The sequence below is a fragment of the Hylaeus volcanicus genome, chromosome 1 (assembly GCF_026283585.1).
Source record: "Hylaeus volcanicus isolate JK05 chromosome 1, UHH_iyHylVolc1.0_haploid, whole genome shotgun sequence".
Taxonomy (NCBI): domain Eukaryota; kingdom Metazoa; phylum Arthropoda; class Insecta; order Hymenoptera; family Colletidae; genus Hylaeus; species Hylaeus volcanicus.
Genome location: NC_071976.1, coordinates 20,405,847 through 20,430,124, shown reverse-complemented (window position 1 = coordinate 20,430,124; position 24,278 = coordinate 20,405,847). Strand labels below are relative to the sequence as shown.

General features: G+C 44.9%; 1 protein-coding gene across 2 annotated transcripts in view; it reads left to right on the top strand.

The window, feature by feature from the left end:
* Positions 1–24,278, top strand: part of LOC128878558 (latrophilin Cirl-like) — a 442,897-nt gene that overhangs the window by 416,075 nt on the left and 2,544 nt on the right. For both annotated transcript variants that reach the window (XM_054126848.1, XM_054126854.1), the window contains 13 exons: positions 207–313; positions 3,829–4,012; positions 4,603–4,781; positions 5,837–6,478; positions 8,564–8,975; positions 9,143–9,368; positions 9,491–9,656; positions 9,772–9,986; positions 10,443–10,546; positions 11,676–11,720; positions 13,305–13,473; positions 14,930–15,151; positions 23,619–23,816. In XM_054126848.1, coding sequence (XP_053982823.1) covers positions 207–313; positions 3,829–4,012; positions 4,603–4,781; positions 5,837–6,478; positions 8,564–8,975; positions 9,143–9,368; positions 9,491–9,656; positions 9,772–9,986; positions 10,443–10,546; positions 11,676–11,720; positions 13,305–13,473; positions 14,930–15,151; positions 23,619–23,816 — 2,869 coding nt within the window. The remainder of the gene's footprint in view (positions 1–206; positions 314–3,828; positions 4,013–4,602; positions 4,782–5,836; positions 6,479–8,563; positions 8,976–9,142; positions 9,369–9,490; positions 9,657–9,771; positions 9,987–10,442; positions 10,547–11,675; positions 11,721–13,304; positions 13,474–14,929; positions 15,152–23,618; positions 23,817–24,278) is intronic.

The window sequence follows — 24,278 nt, the reverse complement described above, 5'->3', positions numbered from 1 at the left end:
TCGCGTATATCTTGGAGAAAGCTTGGAGCACAGGGTCAAAACGAGCAACGAAAGGTGCGAACGTCGTCGAAAAAGTCTCTCGATTCGCGGTAACCCCTTCGCGAATTCATGACGGTAAGAGAAAGGGACAGGATCCATGGTTCGGTGCACTTGGTAAGGGTGTACGTGATTTTCGCTAACCGCGTCTCGAACCCTCCGATAAACAGGTGCAACAATCAGCAAAACTGCAGCATCGTTGCGTCCACGACGCAATTCGGCGATCCTTGTCCCAACACGCACAAGTACCTCGAGGCGCATTATCGTTGCGTGTCTGGTAAGTAAAAACTCCTCCACTTTTATAAGTGTCTTTTTATCCACGTCATTCCACGCCGATAACAGGCATTGCGTCGAATCGAGTCCACGTAAAAGTACAAAAGGTTTACAAAGTCTTAAACCACCCCTAATTTTACGTGAACTATCGATTTCATGTGGAAAGATCTATTTGCAATATGCTTTCCACTTGGTACCGTTCATTTTGCGAACCGTATTCCGTAGATGCCAGGCAACGATCCCATAGGCGTCGACTTCATGCTTCAGTTTCTTTCGCGTCAATTTCTCTTGCTTATTAAATTCTTTTCTTTTTAAAATTCATAACAGTTCTTGCATAACTCGCGATGATTCCCAGAATTTCTCTTTTCATTAATGCATTCTTTAAATAAAGAGGGAGAGTAATGGCCTCTCTTGTAGATTGTGAGTTTCCATCTTCAATATAACATTATTTATTATGATACAATGGAACACAACGACCAATCTAATCAGAGAATCAAATTACTCTTCTTTCTTATCAACGTTAGACACCATCGATGATTGCGAACCGTCCGTTTTCTTTCAAACACATTCCAACGCAATAATTCGTTTCTTTTCTCGATTCGCGTTTTTCTTCGGCGAAAAATCGATCGAGTTTCGCTTTTTTTTTCCATCGTTGCAGCGACGGCGTGTCGCGGCAAAAAGCGCAACGCAGACCGCGGGAATCGATTAGAAGTTGGCGAAGTCGGCGCTTATGATTCACGTTGGCCTACGTAACTGCAAGCCCCGTGCCTCGATAAAGATCTGCCAGCGGCTTGCATCGGCTATGCGCTCTCGAGACAGACGGAGCATAAAGTGGAAGAAGGGAAAAAACCACAAGTAGAAAGGAGAGAGACGGAGAGAGAGCGAGAAGGGTGGAAGAGTTCGCGAAGACGTGATCTTTGCAATCGAGAAATCGATCGTAGGGATCGGTAACGCGAGATACACGGGCGGCCCGCGCGCATCCAACTTTTCTGACGTGTTTCGTATCGTAATGAAACTCTTCCACCGACCCAATAAGACCAGAGAGAACCGGGGGGAGATTGCTGTAAGCATCGATCGTTACGCTCGATGATACTGCGAATCGACTGTGGCGAAACGACGCCTCGGCACGTTATTGTGAATTTGCATCGCTTCGTTCGCCTTCATAAACAGTCGTTCGGTTAATTTGCCTACGATCAATTCACGGTTTATCGCGTCCTGTTGGCTCCCCTTAATCATCGCCGGTTCTGTCAGCTTGCAATGTTACTTGTAAGTAAGACGATATTCGGTCTTGTTGTTGCTACCGGTTGGAACGCGAGATTTACGGTCGATGCGGAGAGGTTTGTTTAAATTGGCTCTTTTAACCCTGCGACTTCAAGGGTCTTGTTTTCTTATTATCTTTTTATTTATGTTCGCTGTATATCTCCTCAGCAGGGGATTCTATTTATTATCGTCCATATTAGGAAAACGAGAAGTGTAAATATGGGGGAGAGTTAGCCAAAGATTACACATTATTAAAAGACAAAATTCTTAAAATTAATTGTAGATATTGGTTTGTCCTGAAGGTCTATGCCGATTTTTGGTAGGTGGTACAGGTCTGAATATCTTGGGATGGTTGAAAAGAAATAACATAAGTACATCTCTTAACCCTTAGAAGCCTTATTTTCCAAATTAAATTAAACAAAATATCAATGTATTTATTATTTGGCTGACAATACATGTATATAACATACATACAGGCAAATATTAAAAACCTACTTGTATAATTCAATGAATACATATCAAAATTCAAATGTGCTTTTGAATTTTTCTTAAAAATTGTCCCAAATTTTCTGAACAATCCAATAAAATTGAGGTTCTAGAAGAGTTCAAAAGTCAACCCAGGGTTAAAATTGCAAATAGTAGAAGTGTCACGGTGACCATCGAATAGACTAAAACAGCCTAGCGCTAGGACCACCCGAAACCAGCAGACGACGCAATCACTTATCGGAGCATAAACTGTCAACTCCCCCGTCTCTCTGTTTGCCTTTCACGGCTTCGGATCGATACTCGTTTGGGGCTCGATAGATCGGTCTCGGGGCACCGACGTGTATCCAAAGGGGAGTCGGATCTGTTGGTAGCCCCGATACCACGTAGCCCAGCGACTCCTCTGTCTTCTTCTCTCTCTCTCTTTCTGCCAGTTTCGCTACGACGCATACACGTCTCCCGTTTCTCTTGCGCAGCCGACTATCGTAACGGACATCGGCGACGTCCGGTATTTTACCTTATCGCCAACCCCTTCGGCCAATAAAGATGACCCCTATAGAGATAGTACCGCGAAATACGCGGACCATCCCGTTCAGGGATTAACTGCCGTCGCCATCTTGGGTTAAAGATCGTTTTCTCCTCTTAGGCCAGATATAGTCGCGATATCGGCCGCGAGGTAGGCTAATCTCGTCGTGCGGCCTCGCCTTCTGGCCGATGGCATTCGTTTTCGGGAATATTTCTGTCGCTGGGCCGATGGAACGTCGCGATTGTCCCCACGAGCATTGAAACATCGACGCTGAAAGACGTCTATCCGGCCACGAACGTGCTTACTCGCGATATAGGAATCCCGGAATGACCCTCGTGACGATCCCGTGGAACGCGATTCGCGGTCGTTGCTTTTCGAACACGTCGTTTGTCACCTTTTAAGGCGATGATAAAAGCGCTGCTTGCGACGAGAGGCGATATCAGGGTATCAACTTCTTTTTGTTCCTTCGACGTCGTTCGATATCTGTAATTCTCTGCTGAGAAGTCGACTTTGGAATTAAACAGATGGTCTGCTAGATCCGGGACACACAGAAATTTCCTTCTGTTTTAATTTTATTTGGGCTACAAAATATTTTAAATCCATTAGAATTCCTGGTACATTGACATTAAACTGACCACTTCGATGTGGTATGATCCCGTGCATAAAAAGGTCACAACGATAAGTCGAACGCAGTTTCATCCAGTCGTTACAATCTCGAACCACGGTCGACGCGTCACGAGCAGCGCGATATATCTCCAACCGGATTAATCTCTATCATCCTTAGTCCCGATTAATTTTCTCGTCGATCGATGCGATGGAAACACGGTCCAATCGTCGAGATTAAAGACGTTCTCACCGCGACGCGGCAGTTCCGTGGGAAACAAACGAACCGGCGCTAGTTTCTGGCCGTAAAAGAGAAAACGTTCCGATGGGAATTGGCGAGAGATTCATTCCCGTTTCCTACACCGCCCCCTAAGGAGGTTTAAAATATCCCCCGTCGTTTGAGCGGGTCGAGAAGCTCATCTACCCCTTCGCGAGCCCCTCGAATCACTTTCCTTCTTAATTATACCCGGCGTTCGAATCCGATAAGCTCGTAGACGAGCTCTTAGCGAACCAAGGCCGGCCTGCCGAAGCCCACAGGCCCTCTTTTACGCGTCTTCGTCTTCGTCTTCGCCACCTCGGTTCCGTACCATCCACCCCACCTGTCTAGCGTTCACGACGTTAAACCGATCTCGACGAAACACTTGCAGCGGCAACGACCGCGACAACGTCCCGTCCGAGCCCGCCATGGCTCACGACTTCGCAGCCGAGCGTTTGGAGCACAGCTAAGCCGACTGTCAGGCCTCCCTCTAGGATTACGACACCCCCGGCTCAACAGCAGCCCCAGCCGCCGGCGCCGTCCACCCCGACGCTGCCAATAACCACCACGTCAAGGTCAGTATTTTTCGGTCGCCCGAAAGAATCCTGGAGACTCTATTAAAATCTTTATCTGCGGGATTTCAGGGTATCCTGCGACTTTAAATTACCTTCCATTCGCGCATTTCTATCGTATTTCTATTTAATTCCTTTCAATTCGTGTAATTGAATCCCGTTTAATTTTTGTAATGTAGTTCTGTTTAATTTTAGTGATTCAACTCTATTTGGCGTATAGCGTTTAATTATGTTAATTTTGTTGAATTTAATTCTACCTATTTTACACAATTTAATCCTAATTTAATTTGTAATTTGATTTCCTTGCTCGTGTATATTCGAGATCAATTACAAGCAGAATTTGTTGATAATAAGAGCACGCGAGTAGTAATAACATTTATTCAAACACGATGGAACGATCGAAGCGAACTTTAAGAACCGTCACGTAAGTCTGTCGGGTCCAGAAGGGACGATGCATCCGCAAAGAAAACAGAGTTATCGTAAGGTTCCATTAAACTGCGTTATAGAGTGGTTTTTGACGGAGAAATGTTTTCGTAACATTGTCGCCCGGCCATCCACGTGGAAAATAACGAGTCACCCCTTCCATTTTGCAGTCCCACGTCGACGAGGTCCACGATTGATATGGATATCGTCGAAGTGGACCAAGACTTGATACTTCCCGCGAACGTTCCGTCTGCGAATGGTCCAGCGGTGCCTCCAGTCGTTCCTGAAACCACTCAGGCCCCAACGTCGACGACCATCCCCCCTTGGAGAACGACTCGAAGGACCACTGGTAAGTCACCGAGGCTCTCGACGAAGTGTTTGGTTTGCAGCCCTAAATATTGTGTGATACTTGTCATTTATTGCTAGACAAACTATTGGACACGAGACGAGGTGATTGCACTTAACACTAAACCTACCGACATTTCATTTGTACCTATTTTTATCGTGATTAGACAAATGACTTAGTCTTAAAGACATTTTTTTCAATTAAAGGCAAAAATATTTCATGCGGTGCCAAACTGAACAATGCATGAAACAATTATATATATAATTAATATTATACTGCATATAAGAAGCATTACACAAAAAACTGTACACAAAAGTTTGAAAGCAGTCATTTGACCGCTGGTGGTAGGTTTAGTATTAAGGACTTTTCTTAAGTAGAATGAATAAGGAATAGTTAATTTTCTGTACCAACCATACAAAACTAAAATTGCTACCATCAGCCGAATCCCGAAACAAGAGTACGTCCAGTGGATGTCCATAGTCGGTTAGAACTATCACTCGTCCATTAGGGTGGCGCTTCGGCGCTGGGGAGAGCTTGTCGGCTGTCAATTACAGTCGACGATCGTACCGAAAGGGTTAATGCTCAAAGGGTAGGCGTCGGAGCCTCCAAATTTCAGCTGACCTGCGGTTGAAGGGACCCTGAAAAGATATCGATAGCGACGTAACACTAAAATCCTTCCCAATGTTGTTCTCCGCATTACTATCAGGCCATCTTCTTGATCTCTTACCATTATCTCGAAAGAAATACAAGTTCCCCATTCACCAAACAACCACCAGATCTCAAACTTCTGAACTTTAACGTGCAGCATATTCCGTGTCGCGCGACCACAGGTCGTTCGAATTCGCGCAACTGGCCGAACTCTGTAACGATCGCCGCAAAAGATTAAGACACCCCTGGGCATCCAAAATTCCGTTTCCGCGGTCCCCGATAGGACGTGTCGCGCGTTAAGCCCGCAGCCCCCGCCTGGGACAGGACACTAGAATCACATTAAAGCCGTGCCATTAACCGTGGCCGAGTAACGGCCCAACTAACGCTCGTAACTAACTCAAATATTCTAGTGCCCAGCACGCTCTACCCGGAGTCCAGCTCGAACGGGCAATGGTACGACTACGGCAGACAAGTGTGTCCCCCGATGATAGCGAGGAACCTCTCCTGGAACATGACCAGAGCCGACGACGTGGCCGTTCAGAGCTGTCCCGGCGGTGCCAACGGTCTGGCGCGCTGGAAATGTCTAGCCAAGGGTGACTCGGCCTTCTGGCATCGCGACAGTCCGGATCTCAGCGAGTGTCGATCCGTCTGGTTGACCACCCTGGAGAATAGGGTGACAGAAGGGGATGTCATCCTTGGCATCAGTCGAGAACTATCTCAGGTGACGAACAACAGCAGGGGTCTCTACGGAGGCGATATGATGATCACGACGAAGATCATGAAGAACATGGCGGAGAAGATGGCCCAGGACATTAGGACGTACCAGGATGCCAGTCAGAGGGAGGTCAGCGTCACGGAGCTCCTGCAGGGCGTCGTCAGGACGGGCAGCAACCTCCTGGACAAGGCGCAGATGGCGTCCTGGAAGGATCTCAGCCATCAGGAGCAGATGAGGGTCGCGACGTCACTCCTCACTGGACTCGAAGAGAACGCGTTCTTGTTGGCGGACACGCTGATGCACGAGAAGACGATCACCCACGAGGGAAGGAATATACGTAAGTGTTGCTTTAAGTATACGGGGTGAGCATCTTATGCTCTTCTTGGAATGTAATACTATTAATATACGACATAGTATGGCGCGCAATTCCTTAACCCTTGTGCTAATAACTAAAAAGATCACGATTGATGACTTAATATTTAGAACTGTTTCTCTAGATCTTTATTTTTAAAATTTACATAGAATTTAATACATAGAAATGGCTAACCGGGTATCCGGTTATCAACACAAGAGTTAATTAACTGATATTTCTGTCTCCCACGTGTACAACCGAATACATGATCATTCCTCGTGCAAAAATGAAGCGAAAATGTAGAATATTTTTCGTGCACGGGGCTTCATTTGCAAAAAGAAATGAAGATTTATGGGACACTCCACTCTCGACGTGTCTGTGCATTACTCGCTGATTCTACTGAAACCTATATTCGCAAACATTGATGACGGTATAGCACTACCTGCTTTCCGTCAGTCTTACTATCCACTAATTAGTTACACCAATTAGTGGATAGTAATACGATAGTAATACGTATTACTAGTGTTAGTAATACGATATCACCGTCAATGTTTACAGGGTTCCGCGCAATTAGAAACAGCAGTTAATAGACAGACACGTTCACCAAGTCGTGCAGTCGTAGCGGAGATTAATAACTTGCATAGAACTAAAAATCCCAGAATTAAATTATTACTTTTCGTGCTTTAACAATTAGGGTCTCTAATTATTGAAGCAGTAAATTTTTAAATGCATTAATTGTTAAAGCACGGGAAGTAATAATTTAATTCTGGGGTTTTTAATTCTACGCGAGTTATTAATCTTGGCGACGACTGTACGACTTGGTGAACGTGTCTATCTATTAACTACTGTTTCTACTTGCGCGGAGGCCTGTAAACATTGACGGTGATATCGTATACCTGCGTCGGCTTGGTGTAAGTAATTAGTGGATAGTGAGACTGATGCATTTAAAAATTTGCTGCTTCAATAATTAGAGACCCTTCCTCGAATAAATAATACCGGATATAGATCGTAACCACCATTCTTAAAGAGATTCATGCAGCCAGAGTCTGGACCGGCAAAGTAAATAAGTAATACTATTCCACGTTACCTTCGCAAGAGGTATCGCCGTATATCAGCGATCGCACCTGTCATTAGCCACTCCGTGGCACGACGGTGATCTTTCATTAACTCTCAGCGGTTTATTATGCAGGGTGACCTAGCATCTCGCATCGTCCCGCGTTCTTCATTTCGTGGACTTATCCGTATCACGGTTTATCAACCGCGTCGGATCGCCGGTTAAAAAAGAAATAGTAGCCGAGTAACAAGTTAGCGCCGGATCTCCGGTAGAATGAACATGCGAGCACTGTAGGTCCGAGTTTAGCATTGGGTCGCATAAATCTAGATCCCTTATCTGGAGAATGCGACGCTGGTAATATCCGGCGCAGATAAAACAAAGATCCAAACCCATCGTAATTCTCTGGTACCTTCCCGGATAATGTTGTAACCCGAGAGCCTCGCCTCTCCCCCCCCCCCCCCCATCCACTCCCCCCTTCCCACCGTTATCACAACAAAACCCACGGGGAAAATTACGAGCAATTTGATTTACTTCCCGGAAGTAAGGTTCGCGCGTCGTGATTGAGCCTGGAAGCGAGTTACACACCGCCGGTTCGAACGAAGTAGTAGCAACATTAGATCCCCGCGTGATAAATAGCATAACAGTAAAGGGTAAAAAGAAGACGAGTTTGATGAGCGACAGCAGACCGTGTAACATAATATTCCCATACCTGGTCAGCGCTCTTTCTTCCCTCGCCAACGGAAAACTCCCTTCCCATCATCGCGTGCCTCGAATTTTTCTCGTCGCCAACGTTACCTGTCGCGAACATGACTGATTGAACGGAACGCCACGACATAGAAAATGAAAAAGCACGCGCACGCGCACACGCGGCTTTATCGTCGGTATGTTAGACAAACGAGTCGGGACTGGGCAAAATTTTATTTCGATGTAACTTGAATATCCACGCAGAAATGAGGAGAAAAGGAAAATCCATTACTTTGACCAGTGTTAATCATTTTATTTCCCATTTCGAACAGTGCTGGAGGTGCGAGTGTTGGACGCTCGAAACATCGGCGACGATCTCGAAGTCTTCCCCACCGATGCTGCGCAACAAAGGTGGGCAGCCTCAAACGATCGGGTGGAACTGACCAGAGGCGCTTTGCTGGAGAACAGTCACGGCGGTATTGTCCGTCTAGTCTTCATGGCCTTTGACAGACTCGAGGAGATCTTGCAGCCGCAAGTCGAGGTATCGTCGCTGGTCATGAATGACGATCCCCAGCCGCTGCCGAAAAGGAACACGACCAGGCTTCTCAACAGCAAAGTGATATCCGCGTCTTTGGGCAAAGGGAGGCACATACAGCTCAGCGAGCCCGTCAGGGTCTATTTCAAGCATCTCTCCATTGAGAACGTCACCAATCCGACCTGCGTCTTCTGGGACTACACTCTGAGGTAACATTCTCTATGACTAATGATGGATCTCGTAATCCCAATTTAATGATTCATATCTCATCCTGGAGTCGGTGCTCCCGAGTTCAAGGAACACGTTTGTCGGTCCATCTTGAAATAAATACCGTATCCCCACACGTGGTAATCGATGTTTGAATTTAATTTTCCAGCGCGTGGTCGGAGGAGGGTTGTCAGATACGCAAAACGAACGAGACCCACACGGTCTGCGAGTGCAACCATTTGACGAACTTCGCCGTTCTCATGGACGTCCACGCCGTCAGGCTGGACATCGCTCATCAAGTCGCCCTGCAGATCATCACCTACATCGGTTGCATCATTTCCGTGGTCTGCCTCATCCTGGCCATCCTGACGTTTCAATTATTTCGCGGACTGAAGGTAAACCCGTCGCTACCCTCGACCCCGTGTGCGTCAATCATCGATCCCTCCCCCCCCCCCCCCTCCAGACCCCGATTAATTCAAGGTTGTCCATCGAACGTCACGAACGATCTACGTTTCAGTCGGACCGCACCACCATCCACAAAAACCTCTGCGTGTGCTTGCTGATCGCGGAAATTTTATTCGTTTGCGGAATCGGTCAAACGAATCAGAGAATTGTCTGCGGCATCGTCGCCGGACTCTTGCACTTCTTCTTCCTCTGCGCGTTCGCCTGGATGTTCCTCGAAGGTACGTTCGCTAAGAGACAACCCGGTTCGCTGACTTAGTACGACGAGACGTCGAATAATTTCTCGCTGATTCGAGAAAACGTGTCTGATTACCCCCTTCTCCGGCGTTCTTCCAGGATTCCAATTATACGTGATGCTGATAGAGGTCTTCGAAGCGGAAAAATCAAGGCTCCGCTGGTACTATCTGGTCGCTTACGGTGCCCCGCTCCTCGTAGTTGCTATATCGTGTATAATCGATCCTCTCAGTTACGGCACCGATCGATACTGCTGGCTGCGAGCGGACAACTACTTCATCTTCAGCTTCGTTGGGCCCGTGATACTCGTTATACTGGTAAGTCGTGCGCTAATATTCTAGGATAGCTTTCGTTGGAGGATGCGAGTTTCAGCACACTACTCGAAATAATTAGATTCTTTCATAAGAGGATCAGGAAGAAATATTGCGTTAATAGTCGAGACATTATTTGAATGACGAATCTGTGTACATAGTTGATCACTTTCTCTTAAATTAAATTAGTGGAATTTGTGATACACTTGGATACCGATGTGCTATATACCTTGGTGAATTCATTCTTGTAATTACATAATTGAGACTAACTACATTTCAACCGAACGTTCGATACTTCAACCTATCTCAGTCAAGTGACGGATCCTCTAATTATTCCGAGAGGTGTGCGCTCATCCTAGAACGATGACACGCAAACAGCTAAAGCGATCGGATTCTGACACGTGCGAGGCGTCATGCTCGTGGACGATGACAATATTTATCGATGTACTTTTGTTTGATCAGGCGAACCTGGTGTTCCTGTCGATGGCAATTTACATGATGTGCCGGCACGCGAACACAACGGTAGCGATGAAGAGTAAGGAGCACTCACGATTGGCCAGTGCAAGGTAAGCCCAGACACTCCGGGTTCCGACGTAATTATCGTGCGTAACGGAAAACTTGTACATGTATATATACATATATTTCTACATGAAGTAATCGATCGAGTCCCGTACGTTAAACACGTTGAAGTATACGATGTTACATATATCCTCTGATCGAGTAGAAACGAAGTGTCTGTTTCGTGCTTTCGGTTCACGTTCGCAAGCTTTACTTGCTTGAAAGAGATCTCCCATGAAAGAGAATCTTATTGTCACGCATCATTTGGCGGCCATGCTGAGTTTTTTCGTTTTCCTTTTTGTCTCTGTTCAGTACCTGTGTTGGCATGACCGCAGATTTCGTTCGTTCGACACATCACTTGTGTTGCTGTAAATCTTAGGTATTATATGGACGTATGGTATATACGCGCAGGGTGTTCTGCGAGGGATGGACCACCTTGGATTTTTTGGCTGTTTCGGATAGTAGAAGGGTGTTTCCTTGAATCTCCTTTAGATAGACAGAGAAATTATTGTTGAGCCTTTTTACTACTTGAAGCAGCGAAGATATTAATTTGGTTCATTTCTGACGAATACTCTGTACATTTATGATTTAACGACACTGACTAGCTCGTGCGTGCGCGATTGGAAACGTGGTCACAGTCGAGAATTATACGTACAGTTGTTCCGTTAATTACATTGCTGTTTTCTGATTCACAAATGAAACGGAAAAAATGTAGAAAGACCGGTAATAACGTCACGGTGTTAACTCGATATAGCATATTATGAAAATTTCGGTGATGGTAGTTAAATTTTCCTGCAAACTCGAGTCGAATTATTATCGAGACTGCTTTATCGTTATACATTTTCTGTGGCATTCGTTATATTATTTCTGCCTTCGGTAATTCACAGGTTGAAACGTTTATGCTATCGTTGCACTAACGGCCAGAGATCGACACAGCGCATAGTAATACGAATCGAGCGTTGCACCAGCTAAACGATAAATGATTATTCTTTATTTTTTTATATAATCAATTAATTAATCAATGGTGCCGGAACAATCACCTAACTTTGCTGTCTTGTTTCATTTTTGTATTAAATCTTCTACCCACTTCTGTCTACACTGTTCTACATTCTTCTGCATGGCGTGGTTGGTTGGTAGTGGAAAGGAAGAGAATGCTCTTCCCAACAAATTGCAAGCGCACTTGTAAGATATTTACCATTTTTATTATTACTCACACATCACGTTCATCGTATTTAACGTTCATCTCACTAACCGTCGTGCCCACGTGCCTATATGATTTACCCATCGTTCACACATTTTTCCCCTCTGTTATATTTCGTTTCCATTCGAGCTGACCATCATTTTCGATTGAACACTGCGAATGTAGAACGTAAACGTAGCTAGTCTCGCCGTGACAAACGGCCTGTACGTTGAACGATCAATCGGATCGATCGTGCGACTCGCTGGGAACGCAATTATCGGTTTGCAGCCGCGGCTGAGTAACAATTATCGCTGCTTTACGTACTCGAGGACAATGGCGCGTTATCCTGTAAACAAAGCAGATATCAGGCTTTTACTATAGGGGGAGATCGAAATAAATTTTTTACACTTAGTCGCTAAAAGGAAGTGGTGTGCACACACTGTGTAAGTCTTTGCTACATTTTCCACAATTTTAATTATTTACTCGTTAGTCTAATGAGGGAAGAACTCTTTTGTGGTAACGTGAAACTGGAGAGTATACATATAGGTATATATGTCTATGAAAAAATAAATGAAAGGGGTGAAAGGGTGGGTTAGAAAGAAGTGCAAAACTAGAGTCAGTTTTAAAGGCAGAAATATAAAAGCAAGCTCTATAAGGCTTTAAAAAAAATGGAATCCTTAAATTTGTATAATGACATAACGCGCCACTGATCAAAGGTTCCTCGTGATAACGCTTAGAAAAATTCCACGCGACGCGTCGATCGATGCATTCTCTCGATCCTCGAAATGCGCACGGCCGATCCGATCGCATGCCGTATTTATCCTTTAGTTTTTCGGGTGTAACGCGCCTGATTCGAGAAAAGTAGTTAGAGTACGCGAGATTAGACGTAAAACGAACAACGCCCCCGCCTCTACCTGTGTAGCTCGAGAACCTCAGTCCCGCTCCCGTTCCTCGTAGTCGCGATCGTTTCGAAAGATCGACGGAAAAAGGGAGAAACTCGTGGAACGAAGGACGGAGGAAAGAATGAAACAGAGAAGGAAGAAAAAGAGTAGTTACAAAGAAATGCGGTGTGTGTGCGATGCTTACAGGACTCGGGCCGCTTCTAGTCTCTCACGAAAAGCATTAAAGATGCTAATGCGTCGGGTGGAACGTGTTCACACGACACCGTGTAGAAACGAGCAGCATTAGTACACGTTAGCGTCTGGCTCGCTCGAAATGTTGCGTGCACTTCGGCGCATAACACCGTTCTTGATAATCTTCCGTGTTCTCGCTCGCTCCATTTCGATAAGAAACGTGACAAATGTAGCACTGGAATTATTAGAATTAAAGTCACACCGTCATCGATCATTTAGCACGTTAGTCTTAATACACACCGTCGATGCAACGAGACTAAAGAGGTCCCCCGTTTCCCCTTCGACTGTGTTCTTTATTTTTCCTTCTTTCTCGTATTCACCACGTCCGAACCCCCCTCTGTGAGTTTCACGTTCATTCCTTTAAGCATCGCCGCAACGATCACGCAGAGAAAATTGTTATTTCACCGTGTAACTGATTTGCGTATGCGTGTGTGTTTTTTTTCCCAACCATAGGGCATGGCTGAGAGGCGCAATCGTCCTGGTATTTCTACTGGGGCTCACCTGGACGTTCGGGCTCCTCTACTTGAACCAAGAGTCCGTCGCGATGGCGTACATCTTCACCATATTGAATAGTCTGCAGGGGCTGTTTATCTTTGTGTTCCATTGCGTTCAGAACGAGAAGGTAAGGGAATACGTCGGGGTACAAACGTCAACCTTACTCTAAGCTCCAACGCGAATCGTCGAGTCATTCGTCGCTCTTTCATCTTCCTCGGTACCATCTGACGAGGGAACCGGCCGTCGAGTGTTCCACGCTCGAGTTTTAACCCTGGGTGAAATTTATTTTCATCTTTCGAGAAGGAAATTCTCTCTTGGTAACAACTGAAATCGGTTGAATCTGTGGGGGGTGGGGTGGGGTGGGGGGGACTTAGATGCACATTTGAAAATTGCCTCGATACAGTTCATCAAAATCTGAGCGATGCACTTGGCGTGGTTCCCTCGCGAGACGATAAACGATCGAGCGACCTCGTAAATAAAGCGAGGAATTATAACGAATCGTTCGATCGGTTTCTAAATAATTTGTTGAAAGTACAAGTGTTAATGACATGTAAATCTCGCGATTCCGTGCTGAGTTGACCGTAAATCTCGAAACAACAAGACGAGAAGCAAGTGAAGGAAAACAATGTGTCGGCGAGTTGTCGAACGAGTAGCCGGAATTTTATATAAAGATTGTAAAACTGTTTCTAACGTAAGTTGTGTTACATTTATTATTCACGAGTCAAGCATCTTGTAACATAAGAACTGCGTTACCGAAGCGGATTCATTGTATAAGTAGCGAGTAATTCCTAGGGCAAGATCACTTGAGTGGGAGTCACGTTGACGCAACGTCTCTCGTATTAACGATATCTCGTAAACGAACACGATGACAAGAAACAAAAAAGAATAAAATACAAATGATGTTCTCGAATAAAGTGCTGTGGCAATCTCAAACATCGCCCACGTTTATTCGACGAATCTCCGGGATCCTTTAGTCTGATTTGCAGCTAGTCCCTTCCTTTTCGTTTGACTTGACAACTTTTACGCCTTGGTTGCCACTTGAAGGATGCACCGCTCTTTTCTTGATTTATCTGTAAATTCAGCACCGAAACATATCCGAGCTTGCCGACAGCTTTTGACATTTTCAAGCGAACGTTCGATGAAGTGTATATTTAGTAATGACCATCTTTGATACTCGCTGGAGGAGACAAATTTTTATCTTGCATCTGTGTTCTGGGAAATCGGGAAGCTGATAGTTATTAGGCTTCATCAATCTGTAAAATGTCAATTTAATCGAATGGGAGTAAATGACGTGTCCACTGGTGCAGGCACCTGTTGTAGTTCTCGCTTGACCGCAGACGGCGCTAGTGTCGCGTCTCGGTATAACTTCCCGGAGCGTCGCAACACAGATGTAACGATGAAACAGTTTTCCTTTCTCTACGAGTACGTAAAGTGGTCATTCTCGTGCATCTCCACTTTATTTTCTATAATTTCGATGTGTTGTTTCGTTCATTTGTCATGATTCGCGTGCTAGCACTTGCCTTGGTTCTTTGTGCACCGTTAAAACGTTTCGTTCGGGGGGTGGGTCTGCTTCTCCATTGCAGGTGAGAAAGGAATACAGGAAGTTCGTGCGCCGTCATTCCTGGTTGCCCAAGTGTCTGAGGTGTTCGAAGACGGTGACAGGTGGATCCGGCGGTTCATCTGGCACCAGCGGCGGCGCTGGCGGAGCAAACGGCGGCAAGGACTTCACCTCTCACAACACCTCGTCGAACCCGTCAGCGCCGACTACCGACAGCTCTGGATTGTCGCCGCACACCGCCTCCAATGTGGGTACAACACCGACCACCGCACCGCCGAACAATCACAACAACCTGACCGCCGCCTGTAACAATACGAATCTTTCGATAAACGTGAACCTGAACAATTTGTCGCTGAGGTCGCCGGTCGGGGCACACCAGATGCACATGATGGCACCTAGCAACCACAATAGGCATCCCGCTCAGCAAGGTATCCGATAGCCGCTTCTACACCAAACCGAGAAAACGAATTATCTTATATGTCAGTTTACAAAGGGGTCTGTAAATGTCGCGTCGCAGAGGGGTTGGGAGGGATGGGAACCGTAGATAAACTGGAAAAGAGGGATCATGTATATTCTAGTCGGAGGAGGACAAATAAAATATAGGTCTCCCTCTCTCTCTCTCGTTCTCTCTTCTCACCAGAGTTGGGCATTAATTCGACTAATTCTTCTCAACTAATCGATTGGAAATGTAGCAGTGGGAATTGATCGGGGTTAGTCGATTACTTGGAAATCGATCGCTCGGGTCTGTTGACGATTGGATTCAAGGAAATCGGGCGTCTTGAGACTATCGTTGATGGAGTCAATGGTTATTCTTCAGTAAACCAAAGATGTGTATCTGAGGATTATTTGAAATGAATCTTTAGGAATGTAGTTTGAAATAGTTTAATTTTGTGATCATACTTTTTTTTAATCTATACCAGGAAGGATATGGATTTAATTAATATATCAACGAATCAACAGCTAAATTTCCGTAGGAATATAGTGTGCGTTACGCGAAGAATGCTTTTGCATTATCTTTCATCTCGTGTAATTTTTTCGAGACCGTCTCGAGAACATGACCTACTTAAACGTCTTGCAACGATGACCACGCAGAATACTAATAATAAACTGCTCGAATCACCGAGAATAATTACCCTTTTTGAAAACGTCCGATGTTATCGACTCGACACCGAAGAATAACCATTAATTCGAGCAACGCTGGTCTCGAACGACTATCGATTAATTCAATTAACCATGTACTACGTTGCTTTAGTGATTCATTACTCAATATAAATAATGCAACAGCGGAGTATTTAATGTTTAATTTGACTGTCAATCGTTCAGCGTCCCGAACGATTAATGATTAACTTAATCGCTAATCGTTACGCGCGATTTACGATTATCCGTTTGAATGTTGAATAGTAATCGTCAACCGTTGCTCCGATTAAATTTTGCCCAACGCTGCTTCAGGCTCGCTCTCCTCTCGCAAAGGCTGTATCACTCTCTGTTCCTTTTAGATTTATTATTATTATTATTTTTTCTCTGTCTCCTTGGTCTATCGCTTGTTTCTGCCCAGTAACGCAAGTATGATTAATGGTACTAGAATTAATAACGCACACATACCCTCTCTATCGCCGCTCTGTCGCTCATTCCGAGAACGCTGGACCTGCCTCTCTCGAGTTGATAACTCCGACGAGGTTCTTGCACCTTTATCGCGGCGAATTCCATCGGTTGCGATGCAAACGGCTCGCATTTTCTTGCTCGCTGCACCGATCATCCATGCGATTAACAGGAATGGTTTCCGTCGCGGTTGAAACCGTCCTCACGCGACTCCCTCTTCACGGGCATCAGGTTCTCCTTTTTTCACCTAACGATGCACCGCTGTCAGTGCTGGTCGCTGCTCAGCTCTGTCTTTCTCTCAACTCTTCGGCACAAGTAGGATCGTTGGCTACTGAGGAAATAGTGTTGAAATTTTGTAGAATTCTGGGACTACAGGTGTAAGAGGTTTCTAATAATATTTCTGAAGCAGAAAAAAGATGTGGAAAAATGTTATTTATTTTATCGAGGCTAATGATAATTGACATTCAACCATTTGTCGTAGTTTTTTGAAAACAAATTTCTTTAAAATATTAGATGTTTGTAAGATTATTTTAAATACGTTACTGTTAACTCGTGGCTTCATTCAACCCTTCCTTCGAGGGGTACATAAAGTTCATCTAATTCTTTGTCCATACCAGCACAGATCAAACATGAATAGTAAATGTTCAACCCTTTCATTCGTTAATAACAACCATGACTCACATTTCGCCCAATGGATTTCGGATCATTTGAATCCAGTGCATCCCCTAGAGGCATTCCCTTCAGCTGCTAATGGTGGTCACCGTCGAGGAAAGGTTTCACGAGGATTCGTAAACGGTAGCTTTATCCAGGCGAGTGACTCCGCAAAATCGCGTACCGCGTTTCAAAGAATCCCGTCTAGAAACTATACGCCACTCACGGATTTTTAAACGACCCCCCGTATACCTAGTTAAGCGTACAACCACTGTCACCGTCACCCTCGAACTCTCTTCGCTCGTGTATGCTAATTCGACCGCGTCCACCCTCCGTCTTCGAGGTCCGGCGCGACCCTTCGGCACTGTCCTTATTTTCCGCACCCGTGACTTCCTTTCTCTCTGTTATATTCTTCCGTTTTCTCTTCCGTGTTATCCCCCCCCCCCCCCCCCCTTTTTTTTAATATGTTACCCCAAGTCTGTTGCAGGATGTATTGCGAAGCCGGGTGTCTTCGAACCCTCCTAGTCGAGGGACTTGTTTCGAATCGTCGTGCGTAACGCTCGATAGCGGGCGCGCGTGCCAGAAACACTTTTTTAACGTCACCCCGAGAAAATCGCTTCGCCGCCTCGAAAAGCTGGCTCTGGAGGGAGATCGGCTAAAAAGGCATTTAACGAACCGTTCGACTCTTTCGACCCTATAGGAGAATTCAGAGAGTGGTAGAGAGAAAGAGAGGCAGAGTGGTGTGTTTGGGGCTAAACGGGGAAAAGGGACAGGTGTTTAGGGATTTGGACGAGCAGGAATAGAAAAAAAGAGCGAGAGAGAGCGAGAGAGAGAGAGAAAGAGGGAGAGAGAGAGAGGGAGAGAGAGACGAGAAATTATTGAACGTGCTCGTACCGCAGATTCGTATGATAAAACAACGATACACGGTTGTAGATGGAACGATAACTGCGCACCCGGTGGCGCGGGATCGTGTGCCGTTGTGTTTTCCGCTAAAAATTTATTGCCAATTGTCAGGCGAATTTATCGGATTTCGGAGATTACCGAACGCGAGCCGCGCTCAACGACTGGAAATGATGAATGACGTCGAATGACAATTATATAATTGCACAGCATCGGTTCGTACCTTCTTTTTTTTTTTTGTTCCCAAATTCACCGGGCACACGCTAGTAACTGCTGGAATTTTTGGACTGGCATTTGTCGCAAAAACGAATGTTCTTCCAATGTAATATGATTATCAACGGAGAGATTTAACGCGGGTATAAATGTTCAATTTGTGCGAGCACATCATAAGTTGTCAAGGAAAATCAGCAACCTCTTTTTGAGGAGTCAATTCTTCGTGTCAATACAAATCGAAGAGTCCTTTTTTATTTTTCAATCCGAGGCTTCGTCGTCGAAATATAAACAGTTGAAGTTTACGCACGAACTGCGATCAGCTAATTGGAACAAAAATGGCGTCAACCGTGTGTCACACTAGCTTCATCTGCTTGTATCTCGGTAACAAAGTTTTCATATTGGAAAATGGTAAGGACTTTTCGATTCCTTTTTGCAAGAGGAATCGATCCTTATGGGGAATCTTACATTTTCATTAAAATCCTGCGTAAGGTGTCCTGCGAAAAAAGAACTTAACGTATCTCGAGATACCAAAGTACGCGTAAAAATATTCTATTTGTACGAGCACGATCTATCTTACATAGGGTGGTAAATGTGTACTCCTCTATTTCGTCTCGGGAGATCGTTCGTTCCTCCGCGAAAATCGTCGCAGACTAGCGACGAAAAGGGAACGAAAGAAGCAAATTCATCGCGTAAAATACCAAGCACGTTTCCTCGCTCGATTCTGTGCACCTGTAAAACACGCGAACGTACTATTTGCAAGACCTCCTACTAACAAATGGTGATTTTCGTGCTTCTTATCTGGCTCTGGGTTTGGTGTAACGCGGTTGCTGGCTACTTTGTACCCTCTTCCCTTCCGCCGTCCCCCTCTGACCGGTGTACTTACTTTTCATTGCGACGTCCCTAAGCGGGCCGCGCGCGCACGCTGTTTGCCATTTATTTCAGATGTTCCGGATCGTTAATGAAACGCTTCTCTACGCCCTGGCACACGCGCGTGAGACGTAACGAATCTGTAACATCGATGATTTACGAATCGGCCTCGCAGCTGCGCCTCCGACGACCTCTGCTCGCAACACTTTCCAGCCTTTCGCACGTTTTTCCTATGCACTTGCTGCCCGACTTCTTCAAAATTATCGTCAGGCACCATTCACCGTGACATTTAATCATAAATTTAAGAAAAGGTCGCAGAAAATGCTGGTTTGAATAAAAATGTTTGAATAATTCGTAATGTGCTTCCAGAGAATGTATCTACAATGTCTTCGACATACAGTTTGATCTTCATGGGTATTTTTTACACAGATTTGTATATAGTCAGGAGTTAATTTTTATAACAAAATATATAAAGTATGCTCATGAAGATCAGAATATGATGGTCCAAGACATTCATATATGTTTCTTACGAGTGCCTATGAATTTATGTGGTAATAAAATTTCTCTGCTTGTGATAAGCATAAGATTATATACATCTCTTATGCTCGAATCTATAGTCTGGCATAGGTTGCAATACGAGTGCAGGCAATTGAATCAAATTAGTTTGCTAAAGAATGAAAAATTATCGTATGGATTTTGAATCGGAGAAATTATCATCTTGAATTATTAGTTCACATTTTGCAACAGAATTTTCACGTTACACTGTTTACTCGACTCTTGTGGAATCCGTCCAATCGCGCCGCGCAATAAGTTTGAACGAAACGTCAGCAGTCTCTATTGCAAGGCCTGTGAAAAAGAAACAAGTCCCTGCATTCCATCTTGCAACATCTGCTCTAGCGAGTTTTAGTCACGGCTTCCTCGCAAACCTGTTCGTCGCTTATCGACTCCTTTTTACTCGAGGCACCGATGCGTGAGCCGACCGGTAACGCAATTACCCTGCGAATAAATTTAAACAAATTTCCGTGGACAATGAGGGAAGCGTATACGTTCAGAAAGATTCGTAATGTATGAGCGAATGTGGTCTCGCCTTAACGCGTGGGCAGAATGCGAACGGATCTAAACTGCGAAACGAGATACGATGCGGAGATCTTTCACGCATCGTTAACCCATTGACAACGATCGTCGTTATTCCTTAATTATTTTTGCTTCGTTGTCGAGAATTGGTAGGGTTGGAGGTGTATAAGTATTTATCCTGGTACCTTTTTGATTCGTTGAAAGTAAATGATTTATTAGTAGCGACATTCTTGCTTGCGTGGAAAAGAATAAACTTGATTTTTCTGTGGTCGAGTCAAGGAATTACAAGGCATTAAGATTCGTTGCACATACAATTTATTTTTTACCGAGAATTAAATGTGAAAGCAGATCAAATAAAACTGTCAATGGGTTAAAATCGACATGAAGAATTCCTAGGAAATTCACTTGCCATTTTCTTCGAATTCTGCCCACAGCCAAGCTATTTTTAAGCCTCCTGCACTACGAGCAATCGTTCGATCGAAGACGGTCCTAGTTTAGTCAGAGACTTTTCTAATTCTGTTGTTCTTCGATGGAACGATTCAGCTCGGTTCACCGCCTGAAAAAGAAAAAAAAACAAACAAAAACGCCAGTGTTCTCCAGACCACTCACCTGTAAACGATCGGTCACTTCACGGAGAGGACATGGAAAAAATATAGAGGCGAGAAAAATCCGCGCGAACCAATCCGTCACGTCTCTCTCACACCTCCTCCGCAGCACACACACATACACACACACTGTTGGCGCGCACGCTGGACGGTCACTTTCGCTCTCCACCACGCGACTTCTTTTTTCCTATTTTTTTTCTCTCACCCATGGCCCCGTGCGTTTCGCTAATTAACACCAGGTGCGTATCCGAGAGGCGCGAGTTAGGCCAACACGGATCGCCGAAGCCTCTAACGATCAGGCTCGTTCTCCGCACGGTGGACTTGCTTTTCAATCGTTCTCTATGACGAACACGCGTTGAAGTCTCCAATGGATGTTGTTAGAGTGTCATTGAAAAATATTGAGCATTGACTTGAATTTATCGATATCTCACTTTTGGAATTTCTGTGAATCTTTTTTAAGGGAAGATCATTTAATTTGAGTGCGCAATTTTTTATTGTGATCGAAATGTTACTGTGCTAGTTAAAGTACTAATTTTTAATCGAATATAGACCTGCTTCCGAAAAGAGCTTTTTCACGATGTATTAATAGGTATACCCTGTTTCAATCGATGGTTTAAAAGTAATCAGAAAGCAAAGACTCAGAATCTTCTAGGACACTCTGATATTATTAGTCTGACCTTTTCGGACGTTTCTACTTGGAGATACTCTTACTTACGGATCGATCGGAGACTCCAACGACGATCGATATTATGCTGTTTCCTGTGCGTAACAGACGACCCAGTCACTGATACCGGTTGTGTGTCAGGAGCCGGTTACCTCGTTAAAAGACAGCAAGAAAATAAGAAAGACTCGTTCTCTAGCGCCGCGATCCCTGTCGCGTCTCACCTTGCTCCACCGTCTCATTACTCCGCGGGGATAGAGAAAAAAACTGATAATCGTAGAGCTCGGGGAAACCTTTCTCAATAAGATCGAGGATCGGCGGCACAGGAGGATGTCTCGGAACGTCTTATTTTACAATCTCGCCTTATCATCTGCAACGGGAGTTTACCTGGAGCGAGAACTTGACGCGGCCGCCGCTCTGTGATCCCCGTGAATTTTCATTATGTTAATCTCGATGCATAGATTGGAGAACGAAATATCACTCCCAGAAGATACTCTGGATCAATCGTAGATGTCATTCTAATTGTTTGAGGGTGGCCTGTTGATTCCTAGGGCAAGAATTGTAAAAAAACAGAGATTTTAATTAGAAGATAATTTTTTAAAAAGCATGTAATAGATTAAAATTCAATATTTTGTTACCTTCTTTGTGGATATATACATATCGAATTGAACAACCTCCTTCTTTTCGAAGTCAGTTAAAAAACACATCACATAAACACCTATTTATTCATACTGAAGGAATAACATGTACATATCTGAGGTTCGCGAAAGAGTACCAAAAAAAGAAACATTATCTACAAGATTTCGATGAGGTACCAGCAAGCAACCTCTCTCAAACAATTAGAACCAACGTTCCCCAAGCGAAGATGGAAAAATCGCGACTATACGTCGAGCGGAAGTTCTCGCGTGACTTGTCCGCGAAAATGGCCGCGATCACGTATCCTTCGTCCAGGGACAAACACTCCGATACGATGGTGGCCGAGGTGTGCGTGCTGACGTCGCGTATCTCAGCCCGTTACGTCGTAGATTTGCCCGTATACGAGTTAAATCCGCTACGCTTCCGGCGAGCATCGCAGCTCCGCGAGATACCGTCGGATTTGCCAGCTCCGTATCTCCCGTGTCACTACCAAAGCGTCGCGGGAGGCGGAGGAGGCCCTGTTTAAACTGTGTCACGCGAAATCCCGCTAATCCCGTCCTCGTTGACGCGCCATTTTCGTTAGGACCTTTGGTAGATGAAGGAAATTCGACCGCGACCAAGCATTCCAATGGAGGGATTTTCGAACTACCCTCGAGGGAGTCTGACCAACGGTGGAGCAAGGTTGTCCAAAGGTTTCGCGAGACTCGAGTAACCCTTTGTTTACTGGTTAGCTGCGACAGATGCTACGTTGCGGTTAACGTAATCGAGTAGTGGCTTCGGCAAGTGCGGTTCGAATAGATTATATTCGCGAGTGAAGAAACTTGTCCGATACCGGAAGTTCCACCGGTGATGGGAATGATACCGAGTCAGTTATAAAGATACCAGTCTGTGTAAACTATCATCTGATACCCAGTTGATACTTCCCGATGCAGTATACTTTACAGCGAAGGATTAACCGACACACCTCACCCTTGATAACTCTAGCGTTAGGACACTAAAGCCACATTCTCACAGGTGTAATAAAAATGTTTCGTCAGAGTATAAATTTCAATCCACATAGAAATATCTACCCACTCATCCACTGTATTTAATGTAGTTTACTTCATTTGAATAATTTGAGTCACTTTTCTGATGTCATCCTCTTGGTCACTCCATGTTTATCGTTAATTTTATTCCATATGTAGGAATGTGGCTTGACCTTCTGTTGCATAATAAGCCCCACCGAGAATACGAAGAAGAGTCTATTAAATGTCCTTACAAAACGGACACGATGCTTCCTTATCGAGACATTTAATAGACCTCCTAACAGACCATCTATTACATCCAGCAATTAATTCACTCGCACACGAATGGTCAAGAAATAACTTCTCTATTCGAAAGCTAACATAAAGATCAAAACAATAGATGGTCAGTACTCCTTCAACATACAAATTCGACGTTTCCTTTCGCGCCAACGAATCAGTAAACGAAGGGTTAAGAGGGAACGGCGAATGGTTCGATTTTTGCAGTACCTGGCGTCCGATCGAAGCTGGGCGATAGTCGATAGGCAACCGGCAGTAACAGTGGCGGGTGAATCCTCTCCAACAGAGGCTCACATCGTGGCCACCCTGCCGTACGCCCGTCACGCCTTCTTACCCTCAGCTCCCAATATCCCCAAATCTGCCACCGCCACTTGGGGCCACCTTAACAAAAACCTCATGTGGAAGGTAACTAACTCACCGCAGCTAACGCTCGCACACTCGCTCGCTCGTGTCGTGTTGCCTCGAACGAGAACACTATCCTTTCTCTGTCTCACTGTTCATTTTTGTTTTTCTATTCGATGCATGGTGTGCCGTTTTTTCTGTCTCTCTGTTTCCGTTCTCACTGTACGTTCCACACGAAAGCACCTAGAAAACACACTTTTGCACACTTAGAGAAAACACCTGTTCGACGGGACGCGGTCCAGTCGCAGAAGCATGGAGGTGTGGGGAAAAATATCCCCGACGAGATTTCATACAATCGTAGCATTTTTAATCGCGGTGTTTTGTTTTCCGAGCGATGAGATACAACAGAACGGGTTTCGGACCTGTTTGGACGCGTAGATCTGTGTGTGTTTTATTTTACGTTTAGTAGAAGAGGAATGGGATTATGAAGTGTCGATGATCATAGCCTATGTACATATCATACAG